The 27,640-nt window shown below is 49.4% G+C and overlaps 1 protein-coding gene across 1 annotated transcript in view; it reads left to right on the plus strand.

Annotated features, from left to right (window-relative positions):
- Myo18b (myosin XVIIIB) overlaps positions 1-27,640 on the plus strand; it is a 191,843-nt gene that overhangs the window by 46,261 nt on the left and 117,942 nt on the right. Inside the window, exons 18-24 of the mRNA XM_038344547.1 lie at positions 1,019-1,202; positions 1,957-2,176; positions 3,899-4,012; positions 13,069-13,130; positions 18,799-18,927; positions 19,198-19,341; positions 20,605-20,694. Of these exons, the coding sequence (XP_038200475.1) occupies positions 1,019-1,202; positions 1,957-2,176; positions 3,899-4,012; positions 13,069-13,130; positions 18,799-18,927; positions 19,198-19,341; positions 20,605-20,694 (943 nt within the window). The remainder of the gene's footprint in view (positions 1-1,018; positions 1,203-1,956; positions 2,177-3,898; positions 4,013-13,068; positions 13,131-18,798; positions 18,928-19,197; positions 19,342-20,604; positions 20,695-27,640) is intronic.

Below are 27,640 nucleotides of genomic sequence, written 5' to 3' on the forward strand. Positions count from 1 at the left end.
GGCTTTGCGAATGCTGGCTGTTCCTCAAGCTACAGCAATATTGCTTTGGTCTTATCTAACTGGGGAGCTGACGTGTCCCAGAGAGAACAGGGGACTTGCCCAAAGTCACACGAAAAACAGAAGAGCAGACGACCCCATCCACTCCGTTGGATAGGGTCACAAATCAGGTCAGGGCTGGGGTTGGGAGCACCTGCCATCTCCATCCCAAGCTTGTGGCTCCTGGGTGCTGTGTCAGTATCCTGGTTAGATTTCGATGTTGGGTACCATACACCACACCCCTGTCAAATCTTGCTACCTCTTCATGCTTTTAATCCAATAGTCCTTTATGCTCCCAGATGGATTTGCTTCTATTGTCAGGAATCAGAACACATATGACCTTACGCTTCCATCAGGTCTGGGGTCCACAGATAAGAGAAAACAGTGATCTCGTCTTTCTGAGATTGCCTGAGGTCTTTTAATGTGATTATTTCCAGTGATAGCTATTTTTCTGAAAATGGCCTAACTCCATTCTTCCGCATGACTCACAAAGAATTCTGTTGTGATACAAGCCATATTTCTTTATCCATTTCTCTGTTGGGCACCTGAGTTGGTTCTGTATCTCTGCCCTTGAGCAAAACCAGCTTGGGTTCAGCCTTAGTAGCCAGCCAGTCTTGCAATACCTGCTGGAAGAGGCCGGTTGTGGGGAGGCTGAGAGGAGGTGGAGACTCTTTAGGTGTAAGCCTGGGCACTTCATTATTGTCTTGTAGTAGCGAGTCATTCATCCCTACAGTCATAAAGTTGGCACCTACTGTATACCTGGCCCACTCTAGGGATAATTAACATGGCTATGCCTTCAGGACGGAAGGGGCTTCATAGGATTGCCAGGAGGGAGATTCTCATGGGCAGGGGAGGGAGTTGCTCAGGAGGGAGCCAGCATTTCTGAGACAGAAGGGTTGTGAACAGAGGTACTCATGCCTTCCTTCCACGTGGCCGAGCTTACCAGAGAGTCTATTGAAACCCCCTCTCTCTTCCTCACTAGGGAGGAGCTGCAGAACCTCTTCCAGGCCCGGGCCAAGCTGCCTCCTATGTGCCGTGCGGTGGCAGGGCTTGAGGGCACCTCCCAGCAGGCTCTGTACCGGAGTCGTGTGGTGCGGAGGGCTTTTGCCACCAGCGTTGCTGCACTGAAGAGGAAGGCTCCCTGTGCCCAGATCAAGCTGCAGATGGTGAGTGGGTGAGCTAGGCTATGACCCATGTGACCTTGGACCTTTATCACATGGACCACCACCCCACCAGGTTGCTCACTTTTATTGCATCCTGCAAAACCACAGAGATAGGTTTCCCCTGCTCTACTGGGAGGGACACAGAGGTTCCAAGTCTTGGAGAATCGTGGCCATGGCCACCACTGAGAAATGACTCACCTAGGTCCAAGGCCAGAGGCTTGGGCATTTGGTGTTGAGCCGAGGACCTTGGTGGGGGGCATTGCCCCTTTGTCTGAACTGTCAGACTAGTTCCACTTGCCTTTCTCCCTGAGTCACCCCCTCTGGCGGGGTTCAGGCAGCCGGATCCTGCATCCGTTTGAACATGCTACTTTAACCTGCTGACAGATGTGAGCTTTGGACTGAGCAGGCTGAGCGTGAATGAGAACCGTGGTTGTAGATTGCAGACCACGGGAAGAATATGTTTGAAAAACGAAACCCTCACAAAATATTAACCCCAAGTACTAAGTCCTGGGTTCCAGTCATAGTTCCTTTGCTGGGGGTGTCTCTGTGACCTAGTCACACACACTGACTTCTCCCATGCCTCAGTTTCCCCAGCTGTGTCCACCAGGCCGGCCACTTATTTTTCCCAAACATAGACCAGCATAAGCACAATGTCTTGGGTGTGGGACACAGGGCCTCCCCAGGGATGTCCAGGCGATGTGTGCCTGTCCACTTCCCCTTGAGACATCAGCTCTGATCCTGTCTGCTTTGGTCCCAGGATGCTCTCATCAGTTTGCTGAGTCGGTCTCAGCTACACTTCATCCACTGCCTTGTGCCAACCTCAGTGGAAAGCAAGACTGGGCAGGGGACTCCATCGCCTCCACAGCCTGGTGGAGACCAAGGCGGAGCCAACAAGCCCCCAGCTCTGGACATTCCGGCCCTGAGGGTTCAACTCGCAGGCTGTCATATCCTAGAGGCATTAAGACTGCACAGGGCAGGTAAGAAACAGGTGGGAACAAGGGGCCCTTGTCCTGGCGGCACCCACTATGCACTAGTCAGCCACAGGACAGGAACATTCATTGTATGTCAGAGAGACACAGAACACAAGCACCCATTATGGGTCCTGCGCAGTGCACACAGTGAGAAAAACTGTATCTGCTTCCCATTTTATGGATGAAGCAACTGAGGTTCAAAATAGGATTCCTCAGGCTCACACTGCAGGGATAAGGAGCACCAGGATATCAGGTGTCCCTGACTTCCCATGTGGCTTCCAGAATTGCTTCTGGCTCCAGAGGGCTAGGCCCAGCCTTTACACCCATCATGGGAAGAGTAGACATCCCCAAAACGAGTCACAGTTTAAGGTTTCAGACTGTAAGCCAGTGTGAAGATCTCTGCATGCGGGGTGACAAGATGAGGTGCAGAGGCAAGAGGCTCATGGGTACCTAGGGGACTTTCCTACTCTTAGGGGTGGGGTACCCCAGCAGAGGTAAAATAATAATCAGGTCCAGAGGTGGAAGAACTGGCAGCCATTTGGCGGTGGAGGGGGGCAGTTAGAAGAGGGACCACAGGGTAAAATCAGGGTAAGATCAGGGAGGTACAGAGCTGGGGTTTCTGGGAGTGGGGTCAGGCTGGGGGCAGAGCTAACACTCCTCCAGGGAAGGTCACAGCTGCCTTCGCTGACCACTCAGCGTCTGCCAGGTACAGCTGGGTGATGGAGCGGCAGGGGATGTGGGGTTTTCAGCAAAGAAAAGAGTGTGCAGATCTGTTTAGCATGCCACCCCGTGCCTGTGGTTTCTGCATCAAGTTTGATCTGAAATCGCTCCCATTGTTTTCTACCACTTGGGCTTCAAAGATCTGAGCTCAGCCACTCTCTGCAGAGGCCGGGCAGCAGTCTCGTGTGGCCTGTGTGTATAATGTCCTGTGGTCTATGATGTCCTATGTTGTGGTCACTGCAAATCCCACGTCAATAGTGGGACATTTGACAGAGAAGCTGGGGGTCGTTAAAGACAAAGATGAGACACCCCACTCCCTACTGAACACCGAGAGCATCGGCACAGATGGAGGAAGTGAATAACGTCACGGGGAAAAGAAGGGGTTCACAGCTGGCAGCCGGGCCCCACAGCCAATAGACCTGCCTGCCTGACAGCAGGTGTGGCTGCCTCATAGAGTATGTGTATATGTATACATGTATGTGATTGTGTCTGCGTGAGTATATGTGTGTGTATTCATGAGTTCGTGTGTATGCATGTGGGTGTGATGTTATATGTGTGTGGTGTGTTTGTGTCTGTATGAGTATGTGTGTGTGTCTGGTGTGTATGTGATATGTGTTTATGTGATATGTGTGGTGTGTATATGCATGTGGTGTGTATGGCAGCTCCTGTCTATGCCCAGTACTTTTCTCACCCCTTAGATTATATGAGAAACACGGTGCTCTGGTCAGTGTACAAAGGCTTTAGTCATCCTTCCCATTGGGTGAACGGAGATGCATGTCCTGTGGAACTCTGGAGGGAAGGGTGTTGGTATTCAAGAGCTATTGAGAGAGAGAGAGTTATCTGACAGCCCTGGGAAGATGCTGTAGAGTTTTCCAGAAGGTCTTGTGATGGAGGAGGTGTTTGCAGTGAAGCCCGAGAGTAGGAACACGTGAGCTGTCGTTAGTGCTGAGCACTGCCTCCCAGCGCTGCCTGTGTCTTCCCACTCGTGACTGCCTGCTGTGTCCCCAGGTTACGCTGAACACATGGGGCTTGCTCAGTTCCGCCGTCGGTTCCAGGTTCTGGACCCTCTGCTACTGAAGAAGCTTGACTCGACCTCTGAGGGACTGGACGAGAGAAAGGTATGTGAGCTTGGCTCACAAGCAGGGGAGCCCAGATGTTCCCACGTGACCACTGTTCTGCGTGGACTGTTCAAGAGCAGCTGGAGCAGGGATCTAAGAGTGGGGTTTGAGGGCTGTGGGGAGTAGCCTGTGATTTGAGTCAGACCTCACCCTACCCAGAATGCCCTCCTGAAACCGTCATGAGTGTGCACAGGAAAGAATAAGAGAAAATAGAGTGGTGTGCCCCGTGTCCCACCTCACAAGGACTGTGGCAGCACAGAACCCTCACCCTGGGGTGGCCCATGGGAATGTTTGAGGAGCACCCCACACGAGAATGTGATCAACAGGCCATCACAGGGCCTTTGAACCGGCTGTCCTCTTTGCAGAGGACACTCTCGGATGGATCCTTTGCTGTCCACCCCAGCTCAGGGACACTCAGCATCAAGTCTTCTTGCTCTGGCATCTCAGGAGTCCCTGCCCTTAACTGAAATTAAGTTTCCCAGCAAGTACTCAATAATTTTAACCAGACAGCTGGATACACACATGTGTGTATGCACACGCAAGCGTTCATGTGTATGTGAGGAGGTCATACACAGGCACACACAAGTCACATGCTTGTACACACACATAGATGCACACAGGCATATACGTATGTGCGTACACACGCAGACACACACAATCTATATTGGTACTTTCACCCTCATTTTTCTGTTTCCAATCCTGCTCTAAATCCATGAAAACCTCATCTTTGCTTCTCACCCCTCACTCTCTACACTGGAGCTGTCCCATGATGAATGACCGTGGGCTTGTCAATGGTTAGAGCCTGGTGGCATCACATGGCATCCCTGAGAAGCTAGTACGTTCAGTCTCTTTGGCAAACGAGGTCCTTAAAAAGATGAAGCAACTGTCAGGCCCTTAGAAGTGAATTCCACGTGAGTTCATGGGCTTGTTCCTGGAAAGTCAGCTTCTAAGTTGCAGGGGAGGGTCGATGAAATTTTGTGGGACTTGGAGTCAGACACGTGTAACTTCAGCTGTCACTCAGGTAGGTGACTATCTGTCTGCCTCAGTCTCTTTACCTTTAGAGTGGGAACAGCGGCAGCACGTTAACTGCTTCCGTCAATAGCAGCAGCAGTGGTGGCCGATGCAGCATCTTTCAGGGTCAGGCTAGCGAGTGGGTGATCCACAGACTGTCACAGCCATGCTGAATCATCCCCTCCGTGTGCGTGTGCGTGTGCGTGTGTGTGTGTGTGTGTGTGTGTGTGCTCGGGCGCGTGTGCCCGACTGTACTTGGAATCTTCCACCTTGTCATCCTCAGTGAACCTTAAGGTTGGAAGGGTAAACAGAGTCACAGTCTTAGACTTCTTGGCTTCTGCCCACTGTACCCAGGACTCAGGGCACCTCCAGCTCCTTCTGGGTGCCTCTTCCCTTCTCTGAATTTTGGAAACCCCATAATTTAGTTTGGCTCTGAACCGATCAGCAGGTGAGGTCTTTTCTCGTTGGTCCACGCATGACCACCACAAAGAGGGGCCACAGTGCTAGAGACTCTGGGTTTCCTGTGCAGTGGGAAATGAGAAAGGCTGGGACCTGAGGGAACTTCCTGTGTGGTGACGGGCACTGCTCATGGCAGCATTTGGACTCTGGACAAGTCAGCAGGACTCTGTTGTGACTAAACCAAATCCACCTCCATACATAGGCGCCAGAGAATGGAAAATACCAGCGCGGCAGACTTGCTTGGAAGTATTTTTTGCTTCTCATTCCTTTTTTTTTTATTTGTTCACAAATTTCATTTGCTGGGGCATAGAATTTTGGTAGCAAAGAAAGAAAACACCATCCTGCCTCTTATGAAAAAGCTGATAAATATTCATTTGTCAGGCAACGAGATGGGCTATGAATTATGCATGAGTATGTACTCTGGTGGGCAAGCCAGAAGGCTCTGCACGCAGCCTGGTTAAGACCTCAGGATTGCGTGAGACAGGTCTGACAGCTAGGAAAGGTCACTGTCGACATTAGACGCTAGACGGCAGCAGAGGGGATTCTTGCCAGGGTAGAAAATGGGCCCTAGTGAGTCCCCCTTGTGCCGGACTTGTGGTGTCTCTGCAAGTTGTGCTGGCTCCTCGGAGAAGTGCTCTCATTCTGGGTGTCTGCACACACACACATCACAAAATAGCTTCCTGGTGTTGGGGTGCATGCCTGTGACCCCAACACTAAGGAGGTAGAGGTAGACAGATCAGTTCATGCTCATCCACAAGACACAAGGTGGTAGAGTTCTAGCCTGAGACAGTGTTCCAAGACAAAGCCTTCTGCTCAGGGGATTCATTTCTCAGCAGAGGAGGCTGAAGCAGGACTGCAGAGCCAGGCAGAGACAGCTGGGGCTCAGACCCAGACTCTGACTCTAGGTCCTTATGCAGAGCATTAAAAATAATTATTATGGGTAGAAAGATTGTTCTCCCATGAAGCGCACTTACTGCAATTGCAGAGGACCCAGGTTCAGTTCCCAGCACCCACACTGGGCAGCTCACCACCCCTGCAGCTCCATCACTGAGGGATCCAATAGCTTCTTTTGGCTTCCATGGTACCTGCTGGTACCTGGCGCACATACACTCACTCGGACACACAGACACATACATTTAAAATTAATTAATTAAAAACATTGACCGTCACTGTGGTTGTACCCCTTTCTCTCTGTGAGGACCCGCGAGAAGCAACTGAAGGGAGGAAACTGGGCACAGGCTGTCTTGGCAGAGAAAGAAGGTGGTGGAAGAAATGGCTCACATCTCCAGCAGCAGGGCCAGGAGGCTGCTTGCTCAGTGTCCACCTGAAGTCGGTTCTTTTGCCCCACCCCTCCCCCACTGGGAGCTGTCCACACTCAGTGTGCTGAATTTGCTGCTCTCATCCTGGGGAGAGCAGCTCTCTGGAAATGAATTCCACCACTTCCCCTCTCATTTGCTGGGTTCTCACCATGGACATTCTTCCAATCAATGTTTTTCTCCATCACACGAGCCAATGCCATCACATGTGTGGGGTGTTCCTTGGTGTGCCTCTTGGCATTCTGCTTAGTCAGCACCCTGGGAGTTAAATGGAGCAGTCTACCTTCAACCAGGATGTGGTCAGTGTGCAAGGGAGGGATGCACGAGTTCTAGATGAGCGAGCCTTAGAGCTGGAGGCTTGGGCTTCAAACTGAATCTTCCCCCACGGCTTTCTAAGGATTGAAGCCTATTAACTGGTAGCCATCTGAACTAAGGTGAGCTCAGAGCAGCGTCCAGCACAGCCCCGAGTTGTTCTCAGGATTTTGTAGCTCCGTGTGAGCCCTCCTGGCTACATCCTTCCCTGATTTCCAGGACACAGGAAGCTCTTGACAAAACTCTAGGGCAGAATTTTTATATCTAATTGATCTATCAATTATTAAGAGACAGGTGTTAATGCCCCTGGCCACTAATGTTGAGCTGTCTTGCTTTTCTTTAATTTTATCCATTTTCTGCTTCTCATGTCTTGGGACTTTCTGGCTAGGTGCTGAAATAATTTGCCTGTCTGGCTGGAGGGTTAACCCTTTCATCACTGGACATGTCCCTCGCCGTTTGTAGTAATAGGTTTGGCTTGAGTCCAGTTTTGTTTGTGTTGGTGCCAATGTCATCTCTGTTATGCTCGCCATTTGAAGGGTGTTGCTTTGTCCATTTTTGCCCCTTTCATTGGGCTCTGGTCTGAATCCCTTGCAAACAGCTGTCTGATGTACTTTGTATTAACTCGGTTGCTCTTCTCATGGACTGTCTGAGGAAGCTGGCAATGTTCCAGAGACAATAGAGTGTATCTTCATTCAGTTTAATATTAACCTACTTCTGGTTCAAGAAAGAGTGTTTCACGGATCCACCTCCTTGTGACACCTCTGTGCCAGTGTTACATGTACAAATTAAGTCCATTAATACAATTTTATATTTTCTTTCATTTAATCTTTTATCTTTTAAATCCATTAACATATTTTTTTTAAATATTTATTTATTTATTATGTATACAGTATTCTGTCTGTGTGTATGCCTGAAGGCCAGAAGAGGGCACCAGACCTCATTACAGATGGTTGTGAGCCACCATGTGGTTGCTGGGAATTGAACTCAGGACCTTTGGAAGAGCAGGCAGTGCTCTTAACCGCTGAGCCATCTCTCCAGCCCCCCATTAACATATTTTTATAGTATTTTCTTCTTTGAGACAGGGTCTCACTATGTAGCCCTGTCTGTCCTGGAACTCACAGTGTAGACCAGGCTGGCCTCAGATCCTAGAGATCAGCCTGCCTCTGCCTCCCAAGTGCTGGCACCACACAGGCTCACACCATTCCCTTGTTCTTTCATGTTTATGCTTTCTGCTGTTCTTGAATCTTTAAAGGTTTGAGTCATTATTTCTTCCAGCCTTTAATACAAATACAAGATCTGATAATAGTGACTCCCCAGCCTGTGTGTGCCCGGGCAGAGTTCTGAGTCATTTTGTTTTGGGAGGACTGGGAGCACAGCTCTGTAAGGTGTAGAGGGCTTGATTGGCAGGGCCTTTTCCCTCCCGACTTGTTTGTTATGTAATCCCACAGCCTTCTGAACATCACCATTCTAGTTTGCTTCCATGGCTGTGACAAACACCTTGAGCAAAAGCAACTTAGGGAGCAAAGGGGTTATTTCAGCCTATAGGTCATTGTCCAGCACATCATCTTGTTTGTAATTTTTGGAAGGAGTAAGATTTGGGCAAATTTGAAGCCATGGCCCTTTGTCCCATTTTCTCCCCCTTCTCCTCTCCTTTCCGAGACTCTACCATGCAGACCCTGGACATGGCTCTGTTGCCAGGTGTAACTCAGTTTTCTTTATTCCTGCCTTTCTCTGTTCTTCAAGTTAGGTCACTCCCAACTCACCAGCTCACCTGCCAGCCTGGATCTGCGGTTGAGCCCCACGGGGAAGCTGTCATTTTAGCTGTTTGATTTTTTTTTCAAAGTTAAGAATTTCCATATGTAGTTTTCAGCCATTTATATCTGTACATGAATTTTTTTGGTGCTGGGGATCAAACCCAGCCCCTGATCATGCTCAGCAGGGAGTCTGCCACACAGTCACCTACAGCCTGCTCTGTCTTTTAACTCACGAAGTGGCACTTTTCTCAGGTCTTTGAACAGAGAATACTACAATGAATACTTGGAAATCTGCACGCTAAGTACAAATTCTGAGCCGAGCAGGTCTATTCTGTTGGCCACACCCTCCTTCCCCCAGTAGGAGTCATAACTTCTGGGAATGTTGTTGTTGTGTGTGTGTGTTTTCATTTTTGTTGAAACCTGGGTGTCTTAGACAATGACTTTGGGCACAGGTTTTTACCTAACCATCTGGCAACTTGTCCTGACTAGTGTGAGCCCCTGGTGTCTACCTGCTCTTTAAGGTTCATGGTTTTATTGTTTGGCCTGGCTCCTCCCCAGTGAGGGCCACATCTGTATCCATCTTCGGGGCTGCAGAGGTTGTTCTGTACATATTTCTATTTTACTGATGAGTCTGGGTACAACAGGAGAGCTGTCTGCATCTGGGGTGTCAGCATTGCACTCCAGGGTCCACAGCTGTCTGTCTTTTCTCTTCCTACACCCACACCCATGGCTCTTGTTCTTGTCTTTAGCATAGAGTCAGAAATACAAAGGTACTTGACATTTTGAAATTTGCGGTCTAATGGATAGATCTAGAAAACATCATATTGAGTGAGGTAACCCAGACCCAGAAAGACAAATATCATATGTACTCACTCATAAATGGCTTTTAGACATAAAGCAAAGAAAGTCAGCTTACAAATCACAATCCCAGAGAACCTAGACAACAACGAGGACCCCAAGAGAGACATAAATGGATCTAATCTACATGGGAAGTAGAAAAAGACAAGATATCCAGAGTAAATTGGGGGCATGGGAACTATGGGAGGGGGGGGGAGAAAAGAATGGAGAGGAGTTAAGAAAAATATATAGCTCAATAGAAACAATAAAGAAATACAAAGGTACTTTGGAAGCCCACTGGCTGTGTTCCTTTTCCTACAACCTGTGAGGTTTCTGGTTGTAGAGTCCACTTGCTTCTGTTAGAACAGCCGTCTTGGCTGTGACTGTCCCTACCTGCTGCTGCTACTACTGCTACCGAGCTCCTGGCAGCTTCTGACCCTGCCTGGGATATAGGCTAGCCAGGCCTTGCACTGTATCTGTGATCCCGTTCTGACTGAGAATTTGCTGCTTTCTTTGTGTGACTCACCTGGTGGTCCCACTGCACAGTCAGAACTGATTGGGGTGCAGGGAGTGGGATGGAAGAGCCCCAGTCAGGATGGCTGCCAGCTCCCACTGCCCCGACCTAGCCTTCAGCAGACTTCCTGGAGCCATTGGTTCTCATTTTGTTAAATCTTTTTGTTCAATTTGCTGAGTGCTGAATTTGCTCCTTTATTAAATTGTAGCCATTGTCATGATGGTTGTGCAGAACAGAGAGGGGTCTGGAAGCTCCTTGCTCTACCATTTTGGGAATTTCTCTTGCATATCAGTCCTGTGACTTCTGTAAGTCTCCTTCCTTAAGCCAGGTGTGTGACCCCATGTACTGAGGACCAGACAGGAGAAGGTTGCCCAGGGTCACACAGCCAGGGAGTGGAGGATCTGGGCTGGATACCAGCATCAGAGAGGAGAGAGCAGGTTCATGCATCAGTTCCTGGATCCTATGGCATCCTTTCCTGGGGCATTACCCTTCCCATTGCACCGGGCCTCAGTTGCTTCCTTGGTGAAGGTGAAGGTATTGCAAAGGCTTGGATACAAATTATGCACAGGCCATTGGAAAAGTACTTGAGATCAGAAGGCGGGCTGAACACTGTTTCTTTTTTAAGGCAGGGTCTCTATGTAGTCCTGGCTGACTAGAACTCACTATGTTGACCAGAAGGCCTGGAATTCTGTGTAGGTCAAACTGGCCTGGAATTCATAGAGATCCACCTTCCTCTGCCTCCCAAGTGCTGGGATTAAAGGCGTGTGCTATTACTAAACTATGCTTCTTTGGAGTAAAATGGCCCACATTTCACTCACAGACCAGCATTCCATGCTGTATGAGGCTTGGGTGTCTGTGGAAGAGCTGACGTGACAATGACACCATTCGACATAGCAACCTGGATCCCTGCCACATTTTTCTTATTTTTTTTTATATAACAGGCTGTTGGACAATGATTGCACTGTGTTGAACTAAATTAAATAATTGATATCTGGCCTAAACAAAGAGCATTTCCATATGGTTCAATTATATATTAATATTAATGAAGACAACACAAACAGCAATTAAATAATTAAGTACAAAGTCATTTACAAATTCCTTTTCCTATTTTCTCAATGAAGCCTCCCTGGGGTCTTTAAGGTCTAGACAGGGCTATTATCATCACTTTGCAGTCCAGGGAGGGGATCAGAGACACATCACTCACTTGCTTTCCATCAGCTGGACCAGAGCTCTCTCAAAGGCCTCTCTCCGAAGTCAAAAAAGCAGACACATTATTTTCTAGGGCTGGTTTTTTTTTGTTGTTGTTCACATCTGAAGGATTCTAAGAAAATCAAGAACTAGAGATTCGTCCTTCGTTCCTATGGCGTCTGAGTGCACTGTTAGGTGGCGTCTATACTGCAGCTTAGAATACAAAATTTCTCGCGTGTTAGAACCTCTCCCAGGGTTGTGTGCATTTGGTGCCCAACTTATCCTGGTGTGATTCCTGTGGATCAAACGGTATGTGAGGTCCCACAGACAGCTGAGGTCCATTCCTCCGTCTTTTCAGAAGGAGACCGAGGCTGGCAGTCAAGTACTGGCCTCAGATCTTTTCATGGATGAGCAAAGTAAGACCTGGCCCCAGGTGGATGCAGTTCCAGGTCTTGTCGCTTGAGTCAGGGTGTTTCTAGGTACCCGAGAGTGGTCTTAAGCTCACAATCCTCCTGCCTCAGCCCCGCAAAGTGCTGGGATTAACCCTAGATCCGCACGCCCTTTCTCCAAACGCACACACTCTAGCCTTTGCCTCTAAAAGAGACGCAGAAAAATGTCTCTACCTGGGGTTCCGCTTTCCCGATCCATCTTGCCCTCAGCCATTTTTACCATGCTTTTCTTCCTGTGCAGAGAGAAGAGATGTTATATTTGGGTATATTGGCTTTATGTGTCTTGGCTGCCTTCAACTCCCTTGGAACATTTTTTTTTGGCTAAAATATAATAAATGAAACCACTCAGAGTGGAGGGGGAGGGCTATAATAGGAGGCTTTTCCCGGGCTCCAGGAGAGGAAGCCAATTGTGATCTGGGACTAGATTTTTCAACAAACAATTTTAGGGGGTGTCTCAGGAAGTATCCCATGATGCCCCTGGCCTTCAGGCTGGCAGCTATTTCACTCAGTTGCTGCCCCCCCCCACTTCCTCCTAAGTTTTACAGTTGCTCATGGTAGTTTATTCTGATAACAGCCTTTCAGACAATCTATGGGGGGCACACATAGGAACAGCAGAATGGGAGGTGATGGTGGTCACATGGGGCGGGGCAAGCTGAGGGACCACAGTCTAGCAGGTTATCTCACAGTTTCTGTGACTATTAGACAAAAGGAAGATTCCATAGGAATTCATGTCTACCCTGCAGGGAACTGTCTCCTTTGACCTCTGTCTGGATCTCTCCGACTCCTCCCACTGCTCTCCCCGCTTCTTCTACCTCCCCTTCCCCACGTTCACTGAGTCCTCACTGTAAGCATGGAGGAACAAGGAGATGGCAAACACAGGCTCCCCCTGTGTGGCTGAGGTTGGGATAGATGGGCACAGATACAGATATCTGTATCTTGGCAGCAGCTGCCCGCATCATTTTACCTTGAGTCTTAGATGTCTTCAGTGGAATGGGAATGGTGGGGGATGAAACACGCAGGCCTCCTGGAGGTTCCAATGGAGTGTGCAGTGTGCAGCAGGGGCCTGGGGATGCTTCTCTCTGCACTTGCCCCCCTGAGTTGGGGCTCTGCTTGCTCCTCCTTCCTGCGTCCTGCCACGCAGTGAGCTTGACCTTCAGCGTGGGTCTCATTATGCCATGCTATCTGAATTTCTCTCTTCTCACCTCCGCCCCTGCAGGCAGTGGAGGAACTCTTGCAGACCCTGGATCTGGAGAAGAAAGCAGTGGCCGTGGGGCACAGCCAAGTGAGTGACTATCTTGCCAAGGACACTGACACTCACGCTCCTGACAGGAGCTCAGCACCCAGTTCTTGTCTCACCCAGTGACCCATTATCACTCTGGGTCTCTCTTTCCTAGACTACAGGGGACAAACGAGTTCTGTCCCTGTCCCTCTTCCAAAATCTAGATGACATGGTGCCACATGGATGGAAACAACACTAGAAATGTCATTCTTAGAGTTCGCTGGCCCAAGAGCCTCGAGAGTCTGGAAGAGTTGACACTTGGGTCTTTGAATGACATTCTGAGCTCCAGAAGGAACTGCTTACAGCTGTAAAGTATTCTTAAAGGAGAGAGCTCAGGCAGGAGACTACCTGTTTGTGCAGAAGTTTATTTATCAGAACAAAGGAAGCACTTGAGAGACTTGAACAGGCTACCCCATGGCTGGGACCCCCCCACCCCCCAGTGGATTTGGGATTTTAAGGAAGTGCTTGTGAATATCTGTGATGCAGGTGGCATATTCATGACGGAGGAGGGCTTATGAATATCTATGATGCAGGTGGCATATTCACGGTGGAGGAGGACCCTTTCTTTCCCAGATCTTCCTTTATGGGCATTTCTTTTCATAGTCCCTACAAATGGGGAAGGGTGTCAACACTGCTATGCAAACCATGTTCTAATGATGTCAGGTTTCAACATAATATCCAACAAAAGCAATTTATTGGGAAAGGGGTTTCTTCTGGTTTATAATTCCAGGGCTGTAGTCAGCCATGACAGGGGAGGGGTGGTGGCAGGAGTGGGTGGCTATATGGTCACATTGCATGAGCAGTCAGGAAGCTGTGAGAGAACAGGAAGTTCAGCCTGCCCATGAAACTTAAGGTCCACCCCCTAGGGATGCATTTCCTTCAGCTTTCCCCAAAGCACCACCAGCTGGTGGGGACCAGATGTTGGAACACATGAGCCTGTGATGGGTGCTTCACGTTCACACTACAGCACAGACCCTCTTGTGCATGTGTGGGATGACACGGTGTGGGCGGACACCTGACAGTTCAATGTCAATGACACTTAACAACAAAGCTGTTCTGACCAGGAGATGGCTAGCAAGATGCACCTGGTTTCCTCAATTACGTGGTGTCTTAACTGCATGCCTACTCTGTATCAGAAGGCAGCATGCTTCTGCAGATGTGGCCTCCTACCGTCCCATTTGCAAGTGGCTGTGGCACAGCCCTAGTCCTCGGCGGTCCACTAGCCCTCGGCGGTCCGCTAGCCCTTGGCGGTCCACTAGCCCTCGGCGGTCCGCTAGCCCTCAGCGGTCCTCTAGCCCTCGGCGGTCCACTAGCCCTCGGTGCTCCACTGAAGTCAGTGGATGGAGGAAATAGCCTGAGAATGGAATGGATGATCTGAGGGGAGAGAAACCAAAAGGTTGAAGCTCAAACTCTCCCCTGCCTGATGAGATGTCTGTAGACGTCTCTGCTGCCCAGCATGCCATGTGCTGTTGATTGTCAAGAAAGGAAACATGGCATTTTAGGGCTCCTGAATACTTTGACCCTAGAACCTTCAGTCTTTTTTTGCGGGGGCACACTCATTATCAGCTCTGAAGCTGTCTGGGAAATGAGCACAGGTTTTCAAACCCAAGAACCATGTGAGTGGTAGGCAGTACGCTACACACAAACTCAGAACCCAGACTGGGAAGGGGGGGGTGTCTTACTGCCCCGTTATTCACAGATTGGTTAGCATAACCAGTTAACTTGAGTGGTCAAAACCCAACTGCAGGTGCGTATGAGCCCTGGGGAAGGGCTCTGTTCTCCCTGTAGACACCGTGGTCGTGGACCTTCCCTACATGTGTTCTTCTTGGTGGGCTCAGCCCACTGCTCACTAATCTGTTGTAAACAAACTAGCATCTCACTCTGGCCTCTGTCCAAGCTGGGAGTTCACTGTGGGCTTGACCAGATTGCCACCGTGGTTATTTGTGGATGTTTCTGGCAGTAAGAATACACCAGCCTGTTCCTGGGCTCTCACGGCAAGCCACAGACTCCATGCTTTTGTCTTTTCCTCCCAGATGAGGAGACTATGCTCTGGGTAACTAACTCATTTCTAGTGACCCACAGGGAGTGCAGGCTGCAGAATGCCAAGGTCCTCCCCACACACACTTCCACCAATAAGCAGCAGGACCTCAGTGGGTAGGGATCGCTCCTCAGCTCCACCCACTCATCCCTCTAGTCCATCTGCAGAAATCCTGCCCAGGAGCTTGCAGAAACCCCAAATCCTCAGAGTCCACCAGGACCTACTGGAGCAGAAACTGCATGGCGGAGCTCAGTGGCTGTTGTCACAGGCTCTCTAGGCGACTTAGATGCATGCTGGAGTCTGAGAACCACTGGGCTAGATAATTACCCAGTTATTTCATGAATACAGAAATTGGTCCCCACAGTCCCAGCAGCCACAGTAGAGCAAGGGAGAGAACAGAAGCTACTGTGTGGTTTACAGCGGCAGGGGTTGGCAATCTAGAAGCCTAAACCGCCTATAACAGCACATAATTGTCATTGTATAATGCTCGGTACTCACCAGGAGTGATGGAGGCCAAGGTGACCTTTGAGAGGCCAGGCTCAGCACCAGTTTGGGTTCCTTGGGACAGGTACAACATCTTGCCATTGTAGAATCTGGTACTGAAAGCGGGGAGTCCGCAGAAAATCCTGATGGATAGAGAGAAGCTGCTACCCTGTCCCTGCCCAGACTCGAAGCTTCCTAACTGTTTCATGCCTCAGTTACCACATCTGCAGCATGGAACCTGTTCTCTGCCTCCTGCCTGGGTCATTTAGCAAGGCCAAGCTACTGTTCCTTACAGAAAGCATCTATCAGTGGGGTAGAGCTATTTATCAGAGAAAGTCATATTTTATTGCTTACAGAACTAAAACCCTCAGAGGTGGAGCGATGGCTTAATGGTTAAGAGCACACACTTCTCTTGCAGAAGGCCTGAGTTTGGTTCCCAGCATCCACATGGTAGCTCACAACTGCCTGTAACTCCAATTCCAGGGGATCCAATGCCCTTTTTTGGGCTCTACTGGCACCTGCGTGTTGTGTGTGGCGCACATACACTCATGCAGGTGAACACAAATACATATTAAAATTAAGGAATCCTTATGGCACTGGAAGATCTGTTTTGTGCTTGTTTTTTTAAAGAGCTAAAACTCCTCTGATCTGGGGAAGACATAGACCTTTTGAAAAGCCTGGCTTTTTGCAGTTTGGGGTCAAGAACAGAAGTGGGCCCTGGTGCGTTCCTTAGAAGTGGGGTGCAGGATGCTCCTCTCTGCTCAGATCCGACAAGCAGCTGAAGCTGTGAGAAGGGAATCATTTAGGTTTTTCCTTGTGATTTTTCCCAGCCCATGACACCTTATTAAGGTTTGTGCTTTGGGCTCTGACAGTTCTGACCAAGTGTGATTCCACATGCAGGTGGACTGCTCAGTAACATCATGTTCTCAAAAAGGGAAAGAGAGAAAAGAAAGACATAGATCGAGAGTTGCTTCCACAGAGCTGAGGACTTATGGACTTACTCCTGCCATGGGCACAGTCCTTTCCAATTATCTTTTAAATGAAAGCCTCATACTTAATCAATATTGGACTGGGTAGCACCTCCGTCTACTGTAATATATGAAGTATGCTGTCATCATTTTTGATCATCGATTTTTTTTAAATGGCAGTGTTGGGACTCACCAGCTTGTGAAATTAATATAGTGATTATTAAGCAATCTGAGAGCCAGGAATGGCTGATGTCTCTATTTCAGTGAGACTGGTCCTCCTGGTGGCTCACAGCAGCAATCTCTGATCTATGAAACAGCTGGACCCTCACAGAGCTCATTCTCTCCTTCCTGTGAACCAAGGGGCCCCGTCATTAGAATGGGTGGAGAGCTCGCAAGATCTTTGTTCCAGTTAGTCTCAAATTCCCTTTGGAATTCAAACTTCTGATGTGTGAACCAGATCCCGAGTTCGAGTTTCAGCTTTCTGAGTCAACAGCTACCGAATTAATTGAGTTACTGGTTTCCACAATGGGACAATTTGGAGTTTAAAGACTGGACACAGACAGAGCAAAGGACTTTGAGAACTAGATGCCCAGGCCTGGGGAGACAGCTCAGTCATTAGTGTTACCCCCGAGGTCCATCTCAGAACCTGTGTATAAGGCTGAGTGCGGCGGTGCACTCTGGCAAGGCCCAACATTGAGGAGGCCATTGCTTTTCCCTCCATAAAATGGGAAAATCACCTGGCACTGGTGGTGCACGCCTTTAATCCCTGCACTTGGGAGGCAGAGGTAAGCAGATCTCTGTGAGTTCAAGGCCAGCCTGGTCTACAGAGTGAGTTCCAGGACAGCCAGGGCTACACAGAGAAACCCTGTCTGGAAAAACAAAGCAATACAAAAATGAAAATCAAAATAGCAATCCTCTATGATCCTGCCTGCCAACTTCTAGTCTGTTCTAAGCACTCAATAAACATTATCCATTAGTTGACAATGCCACCAACTCAGGGTCATGCAGTGACATAAGAGAAGATAACACCCTTGGGTCCTTCTGACAAATGCATAGGGCTGGGTCAAGTCCACCGTGAAGACATCCTTCCTTGGCATGCAGGGAGGTGGACCAAGGGTATACTGAGGGTATACGGAACTGTAGGGTGTGTAGTTAAGGACACTCCTTGCCTGGAGAGCCTCGGGTCTCACAGATCCCTTTAACTCAAACCCAGAACCTGCTCCCTTTTGACTTCTACTGACAGACATCCCTGGGCTTCTGAGTCACTGCATCTCGTCCCCTGCAGTCTGTTCATGGACCATTCCATGGGATGCTGCAGTGGTGATTGACGCTCTGAAGCCTGGCAGGTGTGGTCTCTGGCAGGAGCCTAGCAGTTCAGGGGAGGGGGTGCATGAGCCAGGAGGGTGATGCCCCTTTTCACAGCCTCTTTCCCAATTCCTCTCCACCCCTTTCATGCTGAATCTGGGTGTTTCTAGGCATCATATCATATAATCAATGATTAAAAATGAACATTTTGGGGCCAGCCTAAGTGCATGGGCTCAAGAGAGCCTGGAACGAGGCCTCGGAAACTGAGTTTACTACCATCCAGGGGTGAATTTGTCCCAAAGGACATTAGACACATCTGTGCTGGTAGTGACTGTCAAACCAAGGCACCTCTCTTCCAGAATCAGGTGGAATGCACCTGATTTTCTTTTTCTTTGTATTCTTTTTTTTGTATTCCTGTCATTGTTTGTTTGTTTGTTTTTGTTTTGAGACAGTGTCTCACGTAGCCTAGGCTGGCTTTGAACTCACTACTAGCCAAAGATGACTTTGAACTTCTGATTTTTCTTGCTTCCTCTACCCAAGTGCTAGAATTCCCACACATAGTTCCATGCCACGTGGAAGGATTCCAGGACATCCTGCTTCCTAGGCAGGTGCTCTGCCAACCTAGCCAGATCTCCAGCTCCAGATTCTGCCTTTTAAAAGTCCTAGGGCAGCACCCATCCTGCTACATGCATCCTGGAGCACACTGGGTAGCCAGGGCTGGAGGCAGCAGGAGGAGCCACAGGAAGAAAGACCACTTCCATCCTTTAGACGTTCATTAAGCCACAGCTGCATCACGAGAAGAGAGATGGGCTCTGAGTAGCACCCCAGAAATCCAGCCAGGCAGACACATTACCTGTGCCTCCTCTTCTTTCCCTAGGTTTTCCTCAAGGCAGGTGTGGTTTCCAGGCTGGAGAGGCAACGAGAGAAGCTGGTGTCCCGGAATATCCTTCTCTTCCAAGCAGCTTGCAGGGGCTTTCTGTCTCGCCAGGAGTGTAAGAAGCTGAAGGTACTGTGTTGTGTCGACCAGCAGATTCTGAGCTTGTGGATCTGGGGTGAACATGCATGACTGTGCGTCCCCCACGACACCCAGACCAAGTACTTGTGCAAGAGCTCACCGTGTCGTGGGCCACCCTCTGCTGGCCTGCGCTGTAGATGAGCTAGAATAGACAAGAGGCTGTGGCCCCGTTTCCTCCATGGCTTTGCCCTCTGTCTTCCGTCCTCCTTGTCCTCCTTTCCAGGTGGGTGGACCCCATACACCCACATTCTCCTTCTGCAGATCCGGAGGCTGGCCGCACAGTGCATCCAGAAGAACCTGGCTGTGTTCCTGGAGGTCAAGGACTGGCCATGGTGGGGGCTTCTGGCATCTCTCCGGCCCCTGCTGAGTCCCACCCTTAGCACGGAGCAACTTCGAGCCAAGGAGGTAGGTTCATACCTCTGGGCGGTGACACTCACCTTCATGCTTATACCCAGCCCCCAGGGCTACTGTGGGCAGTAACCAGCAACTCAGCAGTCCTCCGTGCCTTTGATTGGAGGCTTCTATCAACCGAGGCCGTGTTCTGCAATACAGTCGTTCTCTGGAAGGCTGGTCAAATGCACCAGTCACCCTTGGGTCACGTGGTCATTCTAAGTTCAGTCATGGGCCCTTTGCATCTCTTAGAGAAACCTTTGTCATCCCTCAATCTCCAATACATGCACACGCATACACACATGTACACACACATTCACATCCACACAAATACACACACACACACACACACACCCCCCCCACACACACATACCTCCCGTGGGTAGCTATTTTGGACAAATACTGGTATATGCTTTCTGATGTTTATTTTTTATAAAAATGACCAAGTTATGCATAAGGCTCTTTCATTTCTTGCACAAACAGTAAACATGAGGTAGGCTACGTGTCCTTCATCTAAAACTAATTATGAGCAAAGTCCAAGCAAATGTCCCCAAACTGGAAAGAGCCTAAAATCTGGCACTTTGATCCCAGGCACTTCGGGTGAGGCCTCCCCTGTGAAGCACACACTGTGCTCTTGCCAATCTATTCTAAATCCCCAGGGACATCTCAGGGAGCGCTTCCTCGTTCTTCTTTAGAGCAGCAGGGCATGCCCTCGGGTTCACAGCCTATAGTCATTCTGCCACTGGCCGCTCCTTCCAATGACAGCGTCACCAGCTTGGAGAGCTGTCCCTGCTGGGAGAGTGACACTTGCAAGGATGGATGCCTTCTGCACAGTCACGCACACAGTCCCCATCTGGAGTTGTGCACTCAGCCCCTAGACTAGGCTGTGTCCAGACTCCTAGGAGCAGAGATGTTGGTATTTGGAAATGACAAAAGAGAAGGACTGATTTGGGTGACAGCACAGGCATGCTGACCGACAGCCATGCCACCACCAGCCACTCTTTTTTTTTTTCCTAAAGTTTGATTTTAATTGAAAATTGATTGTTTTATGAATTTACGGGGTGGGATGTAGATCTTGACGCATATGTGTGGAGTGATGGCCCCGACTAACAAGGTGTGAGCCCTCCCAACACTCAGCAAACGCAGACTGCAGGGACATCTGTGTAGCCCTTCCTTGAAGAGCTCACCGAGTTGCTGCCTGTCCCCTGAGGCTTCTTCTAACGGGAGTGGACCCAAAGACCCGCCCCAGGCAGCTTACACGCGGGTATTGTCTTGTAGGAGGAACTGACACTGTTGAGGCAGAAGTTGCAGAAGTCGGAGAAGTCGAGAAGCGAGCTCAGACAGAGCGCGGACCTGCTGGAGAGCAAGGTAAACCATCCGCGCCCACCCACACTTCCTGAGCATCTGCTGAGGGGATAACGGCCCTGCGCTACATCCCACGATGCTTGGGCAGCTATGGCATCCTTTTACAGTTATGGTGGAGGGAAATGAGGCCCTGGCACACCGGGGATGTGTGTGGCATCTTCCGGGCCCCACATTACCAGCTAATGCTATTTTGTCCCAAAGAGGAAGGCTCCTTAAATAAGCCATGGAAGGAGAAAGCAGCACTGGGGTGATGGGCACCTCACCCTGTCTAAATAAAGGGAGGCTGTTGATTAGAGTGTGAAATGAAGACAGAATAAATACCGATAAATACATGGAGTCAAAGTTGTCACACATGTGTGGGTAAAGTTCAGAACACTCAGACGTGTTCCAGTCTGCTGGAAGACAAACCTTCCAAAAGTGGAAATTAAAAACTGATCAAAATATGGACAGATGGTTTCTGTGGTGGACCGGCTGCTTCCTTTTTGCTTTCCCTCAAATTATTGATAATTGATTTAAAAGCTGTTAGAAGCACGAATGAGAAATCCAGCCTCACTCTGAGGTCACCTTTCCTGGGCATGGGACCTGCTGTCCACTACTAACATTGCTGCTGCCCAGGGAATTCCTCTGCTGAATTTTCCTTTTCTGAGACAGGGTCTCATGCAGCCTTGGTTGGTGTAGCCAAGGAGGATGATAAACGTTTTGTTTATAATTTGTTTATTTTTAATTACCTCTATGTTTGTGTGGGTTTGTGCGTATGAGTGTAGGGCCCAAGGAGGACAGAAGAGGGCGCTAGCTTCCCTGGAGCAGGAGTTACAGGCAGTTGTGAGTCTTCAGACGTGGGGTTGGGAACCAAACCCAGATCCTCTGGAAGAGCAGCCAGCCCTTTTAATAACCAAGCCATCTGAAAATGCATTCTCTCACAACCCTGCACATGTATGTGATCTATTTTGTTCATATTCCCCTCTCACCCCTTCCACTCCTCTGAACCTCCCAACAAGTCCTCTCCTACTTTCTGGTTCTTTTTGTATAATCCACCACATTTAATTAGCATCATTGGTATGTGTGTGAGTGTGTGTCTGTGGTGTGTGTACATGTGTACATGTACCAGTGTGAATGTATTTGTGCATATATACATGTATGTGCATGTATGTGTCTCTGTGTATGTGCATGTACATATATGTGTGTGCATCTGTGCATGTGTGTATGTGCCTGTGTGTGAATGTACCCATATGTATGTGTTTGTGTACTTCTGTGCATGTATGTGCCTATGTGTATGTGAATGTACACGTGTGTGTATGTGCATGTTTGTGTGCCTGTGTGTGCCTATATGCATGTGTGTATGCCTGTGTGTATGTGTGTGTGTGTGACTGTGTGTGCACGTGCGTGTGTGTGTGTATGTGTTGGGTTCACTTACGAACACAGGTAATTTACCAGTGGTTATGCTACTGAAGAAAATGAGTCTTCCTCCCGGCAATAGTGCCTCATCTGGGGTACGCATGAGCCCTTACCCCTCCACCCCTCTCTTCTAGAACATTGACTGGCTTGATCTTGTGCAGGCTATCACAGTTGCTGTGAGCTCAGGAGTCCCACCAGAAGACAGCGTTTCAGAGCATGCACACACACACACACACACACACACACGCACACGCACACGCACACGCACACGCACACGCACACACAAACACGCTCCTGGCTCTTATATTCTTTCTTCTCCATCTTCCATGATGTTCTGGCATCAGGGGTATTCTTATTTCAGAGATTTGCATGCTCAAGAGTGCAAATAGACTCATGAGAAGAGTCTCAATCTAAATAGCAATCAGGAAATGCAAATCAGTGCCTTGCTAAGAGCCTCTTCAGGGTTCAGACAGGCAAAATGGAAAAGGGCTAGAGTGTAGGGCTGGCAAGGACGCGTGTGGCTGCCCCACATCTCTGGCATGCAAATTGATGTCACTGTGGGCGAACAAGCTGGTGCCGCATAGATAAGTCTCCAGGGCCCTGCAGCCCACAATGCCACTGTAGGCTTCTGGACAAGAAGAGATGCCTCCCTTCCTCCATCATATGAGTTCTGGGGTTTGCATCCTTACCTGTTGAGCCATCTTGCTGGCCCTGTAGAAGCATTTTTGCAGTGCCGTGCTAAACTGAAAAACAAAAGATCAGTTCCATAGTGTAGCTCACCATGAAGTCATAGTAGTCACTATCTAGGCTGCCTTCCTTCCTCTCCTGTCCCTTCTCTCTGGCCCCCTCCAGCCGTGGGCTTCCACCAGGATTTACAGTATCAGCCATGTTTCTGGGAAGCAGACCTCAGATCTAATCAGGAAGTTACGGGTCACCCCCATAACTTTCATGCCACTATGGCTCCTGTGGGCACATCTTGCCTGGCAGGTCAATACTGTAGCACAGCTCTGGTTGGTGTTTTTTCTCCCTTCAGTGGCCCATATAGCTCCTTCTGGCACTGTAACAGGCGGCGGGCATCACTTTTAAATCAACACCAGCTCATGCCCACTGCCAATGTCACTCTCTCATCTCTTGCCATGAGGTCTGGAGACTGCTGTGTCCGGCGCCATGCAACACTGTATTTGAAGAAAGATGCTGCTATTCCTGCTGGAAAACACTTGTTACTGGTTTGCATGTGTTTCTGCCTGAGAAGCCAGTGGGGTGCCTTTAGTGCGCAGCTCTTCCAACCTCATCTGAGGAAGGTTTGACCCGGGAGGGATCCCCACCTTCACTGCCTCTTTGACCAGCTCTGAAATGACCCTAATTGCAGATGAGTGGGTCTTAGTGTAGAATCTGGGGCAGGTCCCTATAGAACCTAACAGAGCAGACACAACCAGACATCAGAATTAGCAATTCTAAACCCAGGCTTGGGGTGACCCTGAAACACATGCACAGACCTCAAGCTTAACAACGTTGAACCCAGGCTTAGGGTGACCCCAGAACTCCTGCTGTTTTAACAAGTTCTCAGACATTGCAGGAGTTCCTTTTTAGGATACACAAAGGGTCACAAGGCCACAGATCAGAGAGTGTGCACAGCTTTCTGTGTGGCTCTGTTGTACTAACAGTTGGGGACCAGAGACCCTGACTGGGACCGTGCATCACAAACACACCTCTGCTGCTGTCCCCTGCCCCGCGCTCCACCCATTTGTCTCAGCAGGTGGGCAGCGGCTTGCATCACAACCTGGCTTATTAGACAGTTACTGCAGAGAGATCTAACTGCAGTGAAGCCACGCGGATGGGAGCCAGGGAGAGGTTGCCCTGTCAGAGGGGCTCTTACGTTCACAGGGACATGGTCCCTCTCGTCTAACAGGACACTGCTGTGAGGGTCAGAGCTCCTGAGAGAATCAGGGGTGGGGCCTTTCCCTCCTAACTTCTGGGTTTTTCCTACGATCTAATTCATGGCCAAACATGGAGGATAAAAATGTGATTTCTGGGTGTATTAACCCAACAGCCTCTGGGGTTTGGTAAAGAATTATGGCAAGAGTCTAGCAGGAAGCTTCAGGGCCTGGAGGTGGTAGTCTGAAGGTGACATCTGTGAATGTCCAGCAGGGAGGGCGATAGCTTGCTGATGACCGTCCCAGGTCACAGCCTGGGTCTTCTGACTCAGTCCAGGCTCCTGCAGTGGTACCTTGCTCCTTTGAGGGCTGTGAGTACCTCACGCTGAAGACGCAGTGGCCGGGCAGCTCATGGACTTGGCATGTTGTTTGGGCTTCAACTACTGAGGACTCTCTCCTTTCCATGGAGCTGACCACGGAAGCTCTGCAGACTCAGTGAGATCTCAGAGGGCGTGACTACAATGTTCCTCTTGACTGCCTGCCCCAGTTTATTCCCATAGAACACTCATCTGTGCCCACCAAACAAGACTCTGGGGTCAGCAGTGTGCTGAGTGTGGAGAAGTGGCTGAGTTAGTCCTGGCTTATAGGGCACCGTGGGCATCACTGGATCTCAGGTTTGTCTCACCATTGTCAGGAAAATGGCACCAGGAGTCATGCTCTTCCATTAAGTCGAGCCCTCCACCTCTGCCACCAACACGTGCATCCTTTGCCACTTCATCACAGGCAGAGAAGTCCTGGGTACCTTCACCCTTCATTGTCTACCCAGCACTCCTGATGCCAGAGCCATGGCAAATAGAGACTCACCTTTAATGAGGGACTTGTCCAGGGGTTTCTGCGATGAGACCAGAACCAGTATTGTCTAGTTTTACCTTCAACATAAATGGTTAGGGAGGTTTTAATGTCCCTGCGCTATAGATGAAGCCCAGAGAGGTGCAGTGGTTTATCTAATGTCACACAGCTGATAAGCGGCAGAGGTGGGATTTGAACTCAGATCTGACTTGCTCTAAAATGGCTATGCATATTGGGAATGGGGTCAAAGGTCATTTCCATTAGAGGGCTGTAGTAGGAGGCCACTTGTTTGTTTCCTGGCTGCCGAGACTCCCAAAATAACCACATAGAAACTGCCCTTATTAAATCACTGCTTGGCCTATTAGCTCTAACTTCTTATTGGTTAGCTTTTATAACTTAATTTAATCTATTTCCATTATTTTATATTTTACCATGAGGCTCATGGCCTACCAGCAAGGTTCTGGCATGTCTGTCTCCAGCTGTGTCTCCTTGGCTTCTCCCTGACTCCGCCTCCTTTCTTCCAGCATTCAGTTTAGTTTTCCCTGCCTAGCTCTACTCTACCCTATCACAGGCCTAAGACAGTTTCTTTATTAACCAATGGTATTCATAACATACAGAGGGGAATCCCACATCAGAGGGCCTTGAAGGATATGCAAGAGTTGACCAGGTGTTGGAAATGGGATACATCCCAGGTAGGGTTGAGACACATGGTGGGGTTGGCCTGGCAGGTATGACTCTAATGTTAAGTGTTATGTGGGTACAGCCATGATAGTCATGGAGGAGGGTGGTCCCCATCCCATAGGGAAGAACAAAACCCAACTATGGCCTCAGGTTGGGGCAGTGGGTGACAGAGAGATGGCCTGCTTCCTCTCTGGTGAAGCGTTGGGTGAAGTCCACCAAGGCTGGTCAGTCACCTCCATGTGCCCTGCTCTCAGGTCTCCTCTCCCTATATCCTACCAGCATGATGCTACTCTCTCTGACAGGGCCTATGTAATCCTCGATTTTCTATCAGATTCTTTTGTATGTTTGTAAGAGACCCAAGAGATGGCTTGCTGGTGTGGCTGGCATTATCCTCAGATGTTAGCACTTGGGCTCCACAGCCCAGGCCAACTAGACATGTCAGGGAAAGAAGAGAAAGGTTTATTCAATGTGACCTCTTGGGGAAGAAGAATAGAAGTCCTGTGACCCCTCAAGTTCACAAGAAGCTCTAATAGCTAAGCATCCTGATCAAGCTGTGGCCCCACCTTTTATCTCCATCCCCCTCTGCAGCCCCTTCTCTCCACCCCCTCCCAGCCTCTTCTCTCCACCCCCTCCCCAGCCTCTTCTCTCCATCCAGGTCCCCAGGCTCTTACCAAGTTTGAGAATCTCTGAAAATTGGAGCTGAAGGCCAGGGCAGGCTAAGATATAGGGTTCCCAGTAGTTACTCATCTCTAATTACCCTGTGAATTCTCGGTATAGTGCCGGACACCCAGTAGGTGTGTACATAATGCCTCTAGGATCTATAAATAATGGCACCCACAACCCTAGCTGTGTTGAGCTTCAGATATCTATCCAGGGATGCACACTGTACCGGATGCTTTTTCCTCAGTACTGGGGAATGAGCTAAGATTTGCACATGCTCTGTGAACACCACTGAGTTGCAACCCCAGCTTCCCTTGCAGACAATGTCTTGCTGTTTCATTGAGGTTGGTCTTGAACACGTGGTTCTTCTGCCTCAGTCTCTTGGTCCCCAGGGTTACCAGCCTGTGCCACCAGGCCAAACTAATTCCTTTCTCTAAGACTCTATAAAAGCGGGTAGACATTCCTTTCCCTTATGTCCAGCTTGTCCTCGCGGGACATTGTCCCTAAGTAGAAAGGACATTTTTGCTGATTCCAGCACTCGGTGGATCTGGGGAGGGCTGTCAAAGCAATTTCCTGACATCTGTAAAAACTCCACTATGTTTGCAAGCCAGATCATTCTTAAATTGGTTTTCATAGTTCTGAGTGTAGAGTTTCCACCTCCCCTCCAAAGACAGGGCTTCTGCCCATGCTTTGAGGGAAGGAAAAGGGAGGGAAGAAGAGGGGAGGGAGTAGAAGGAAGGGAAAGAAGGGGGAGGGAAGGAGGAAGGGGCAGGGTTGTGTGAACTTGGACCATGTAAAAACATCCAGTAGTCTCCGGTAGCTGAAAGAACTGACTGTCCTTCAGGCTCCAGACTGTGGATTCCATGAGACTTAAAATTAATTCATTAAATTAATTTTGTGCTTCCCATGCTCAGGCCAATTAGCACAAATTAAATTTCATGCTAATTGTCTAAGCGAGCCATCATTGTACCCCTGCTTGGGATCAAGGCCGACTCCCAGGGTGGGAGGTAGTTAGGAGTGTGGCTCTGGATGTTCCTGGATTGTACCGATCACCTTCTCAGCCCCGTGGAGTGTTCACAAGGCCGCAAACAAATCTAACTTGCCCAAAGCAAAGAGAGGCCAGGATTAGGGGGAGGAGGACACTGGGGCCCCTGTGATTCTGTCCTCTATTCCTGAGCTCAGCTTCCTGGCTATGCCTTGGGAACTCTGGTAGGGAAATTGCACTTTAACAAACTCTGAAGTGTGCAGAGCTTCTCTGGTGCACAATAAAGCCAGAAGGCTGAGGAAGAACAGACGGACTCCTCTCAGAGGCCACCTACCCAGAGCCCTTGAAAACCCCGATTCTGTGACCATTTTGCTAGTTGCAGCAGACAGATGTGAGTTCGAGTCTCAGCTCTGCTGCTTGCTTGCTCTGTGATCTGAGAGTTCTTCACCACCTCTCACTCCCTGGCTCTCTCTGTTTCCTCTGAAGATTTGGGCCACAGTAGGGC

The sequence above is a fragment of the Arvicola amphibius genome, chromosome 10, assembly GCF_903992535.2.
Source record: "Arvicola amphibius chromosome 10, mArvAmp1.2, whole genome shotgun sequence".
In the NCBI taxonomy this organism is placed as follows: domain Eukaryota; kingdom Metazoa; phylum Chordata; class Mammalia; order Rodentia; family Cricetidae; genus Arvicola; species Arvicola amphibius.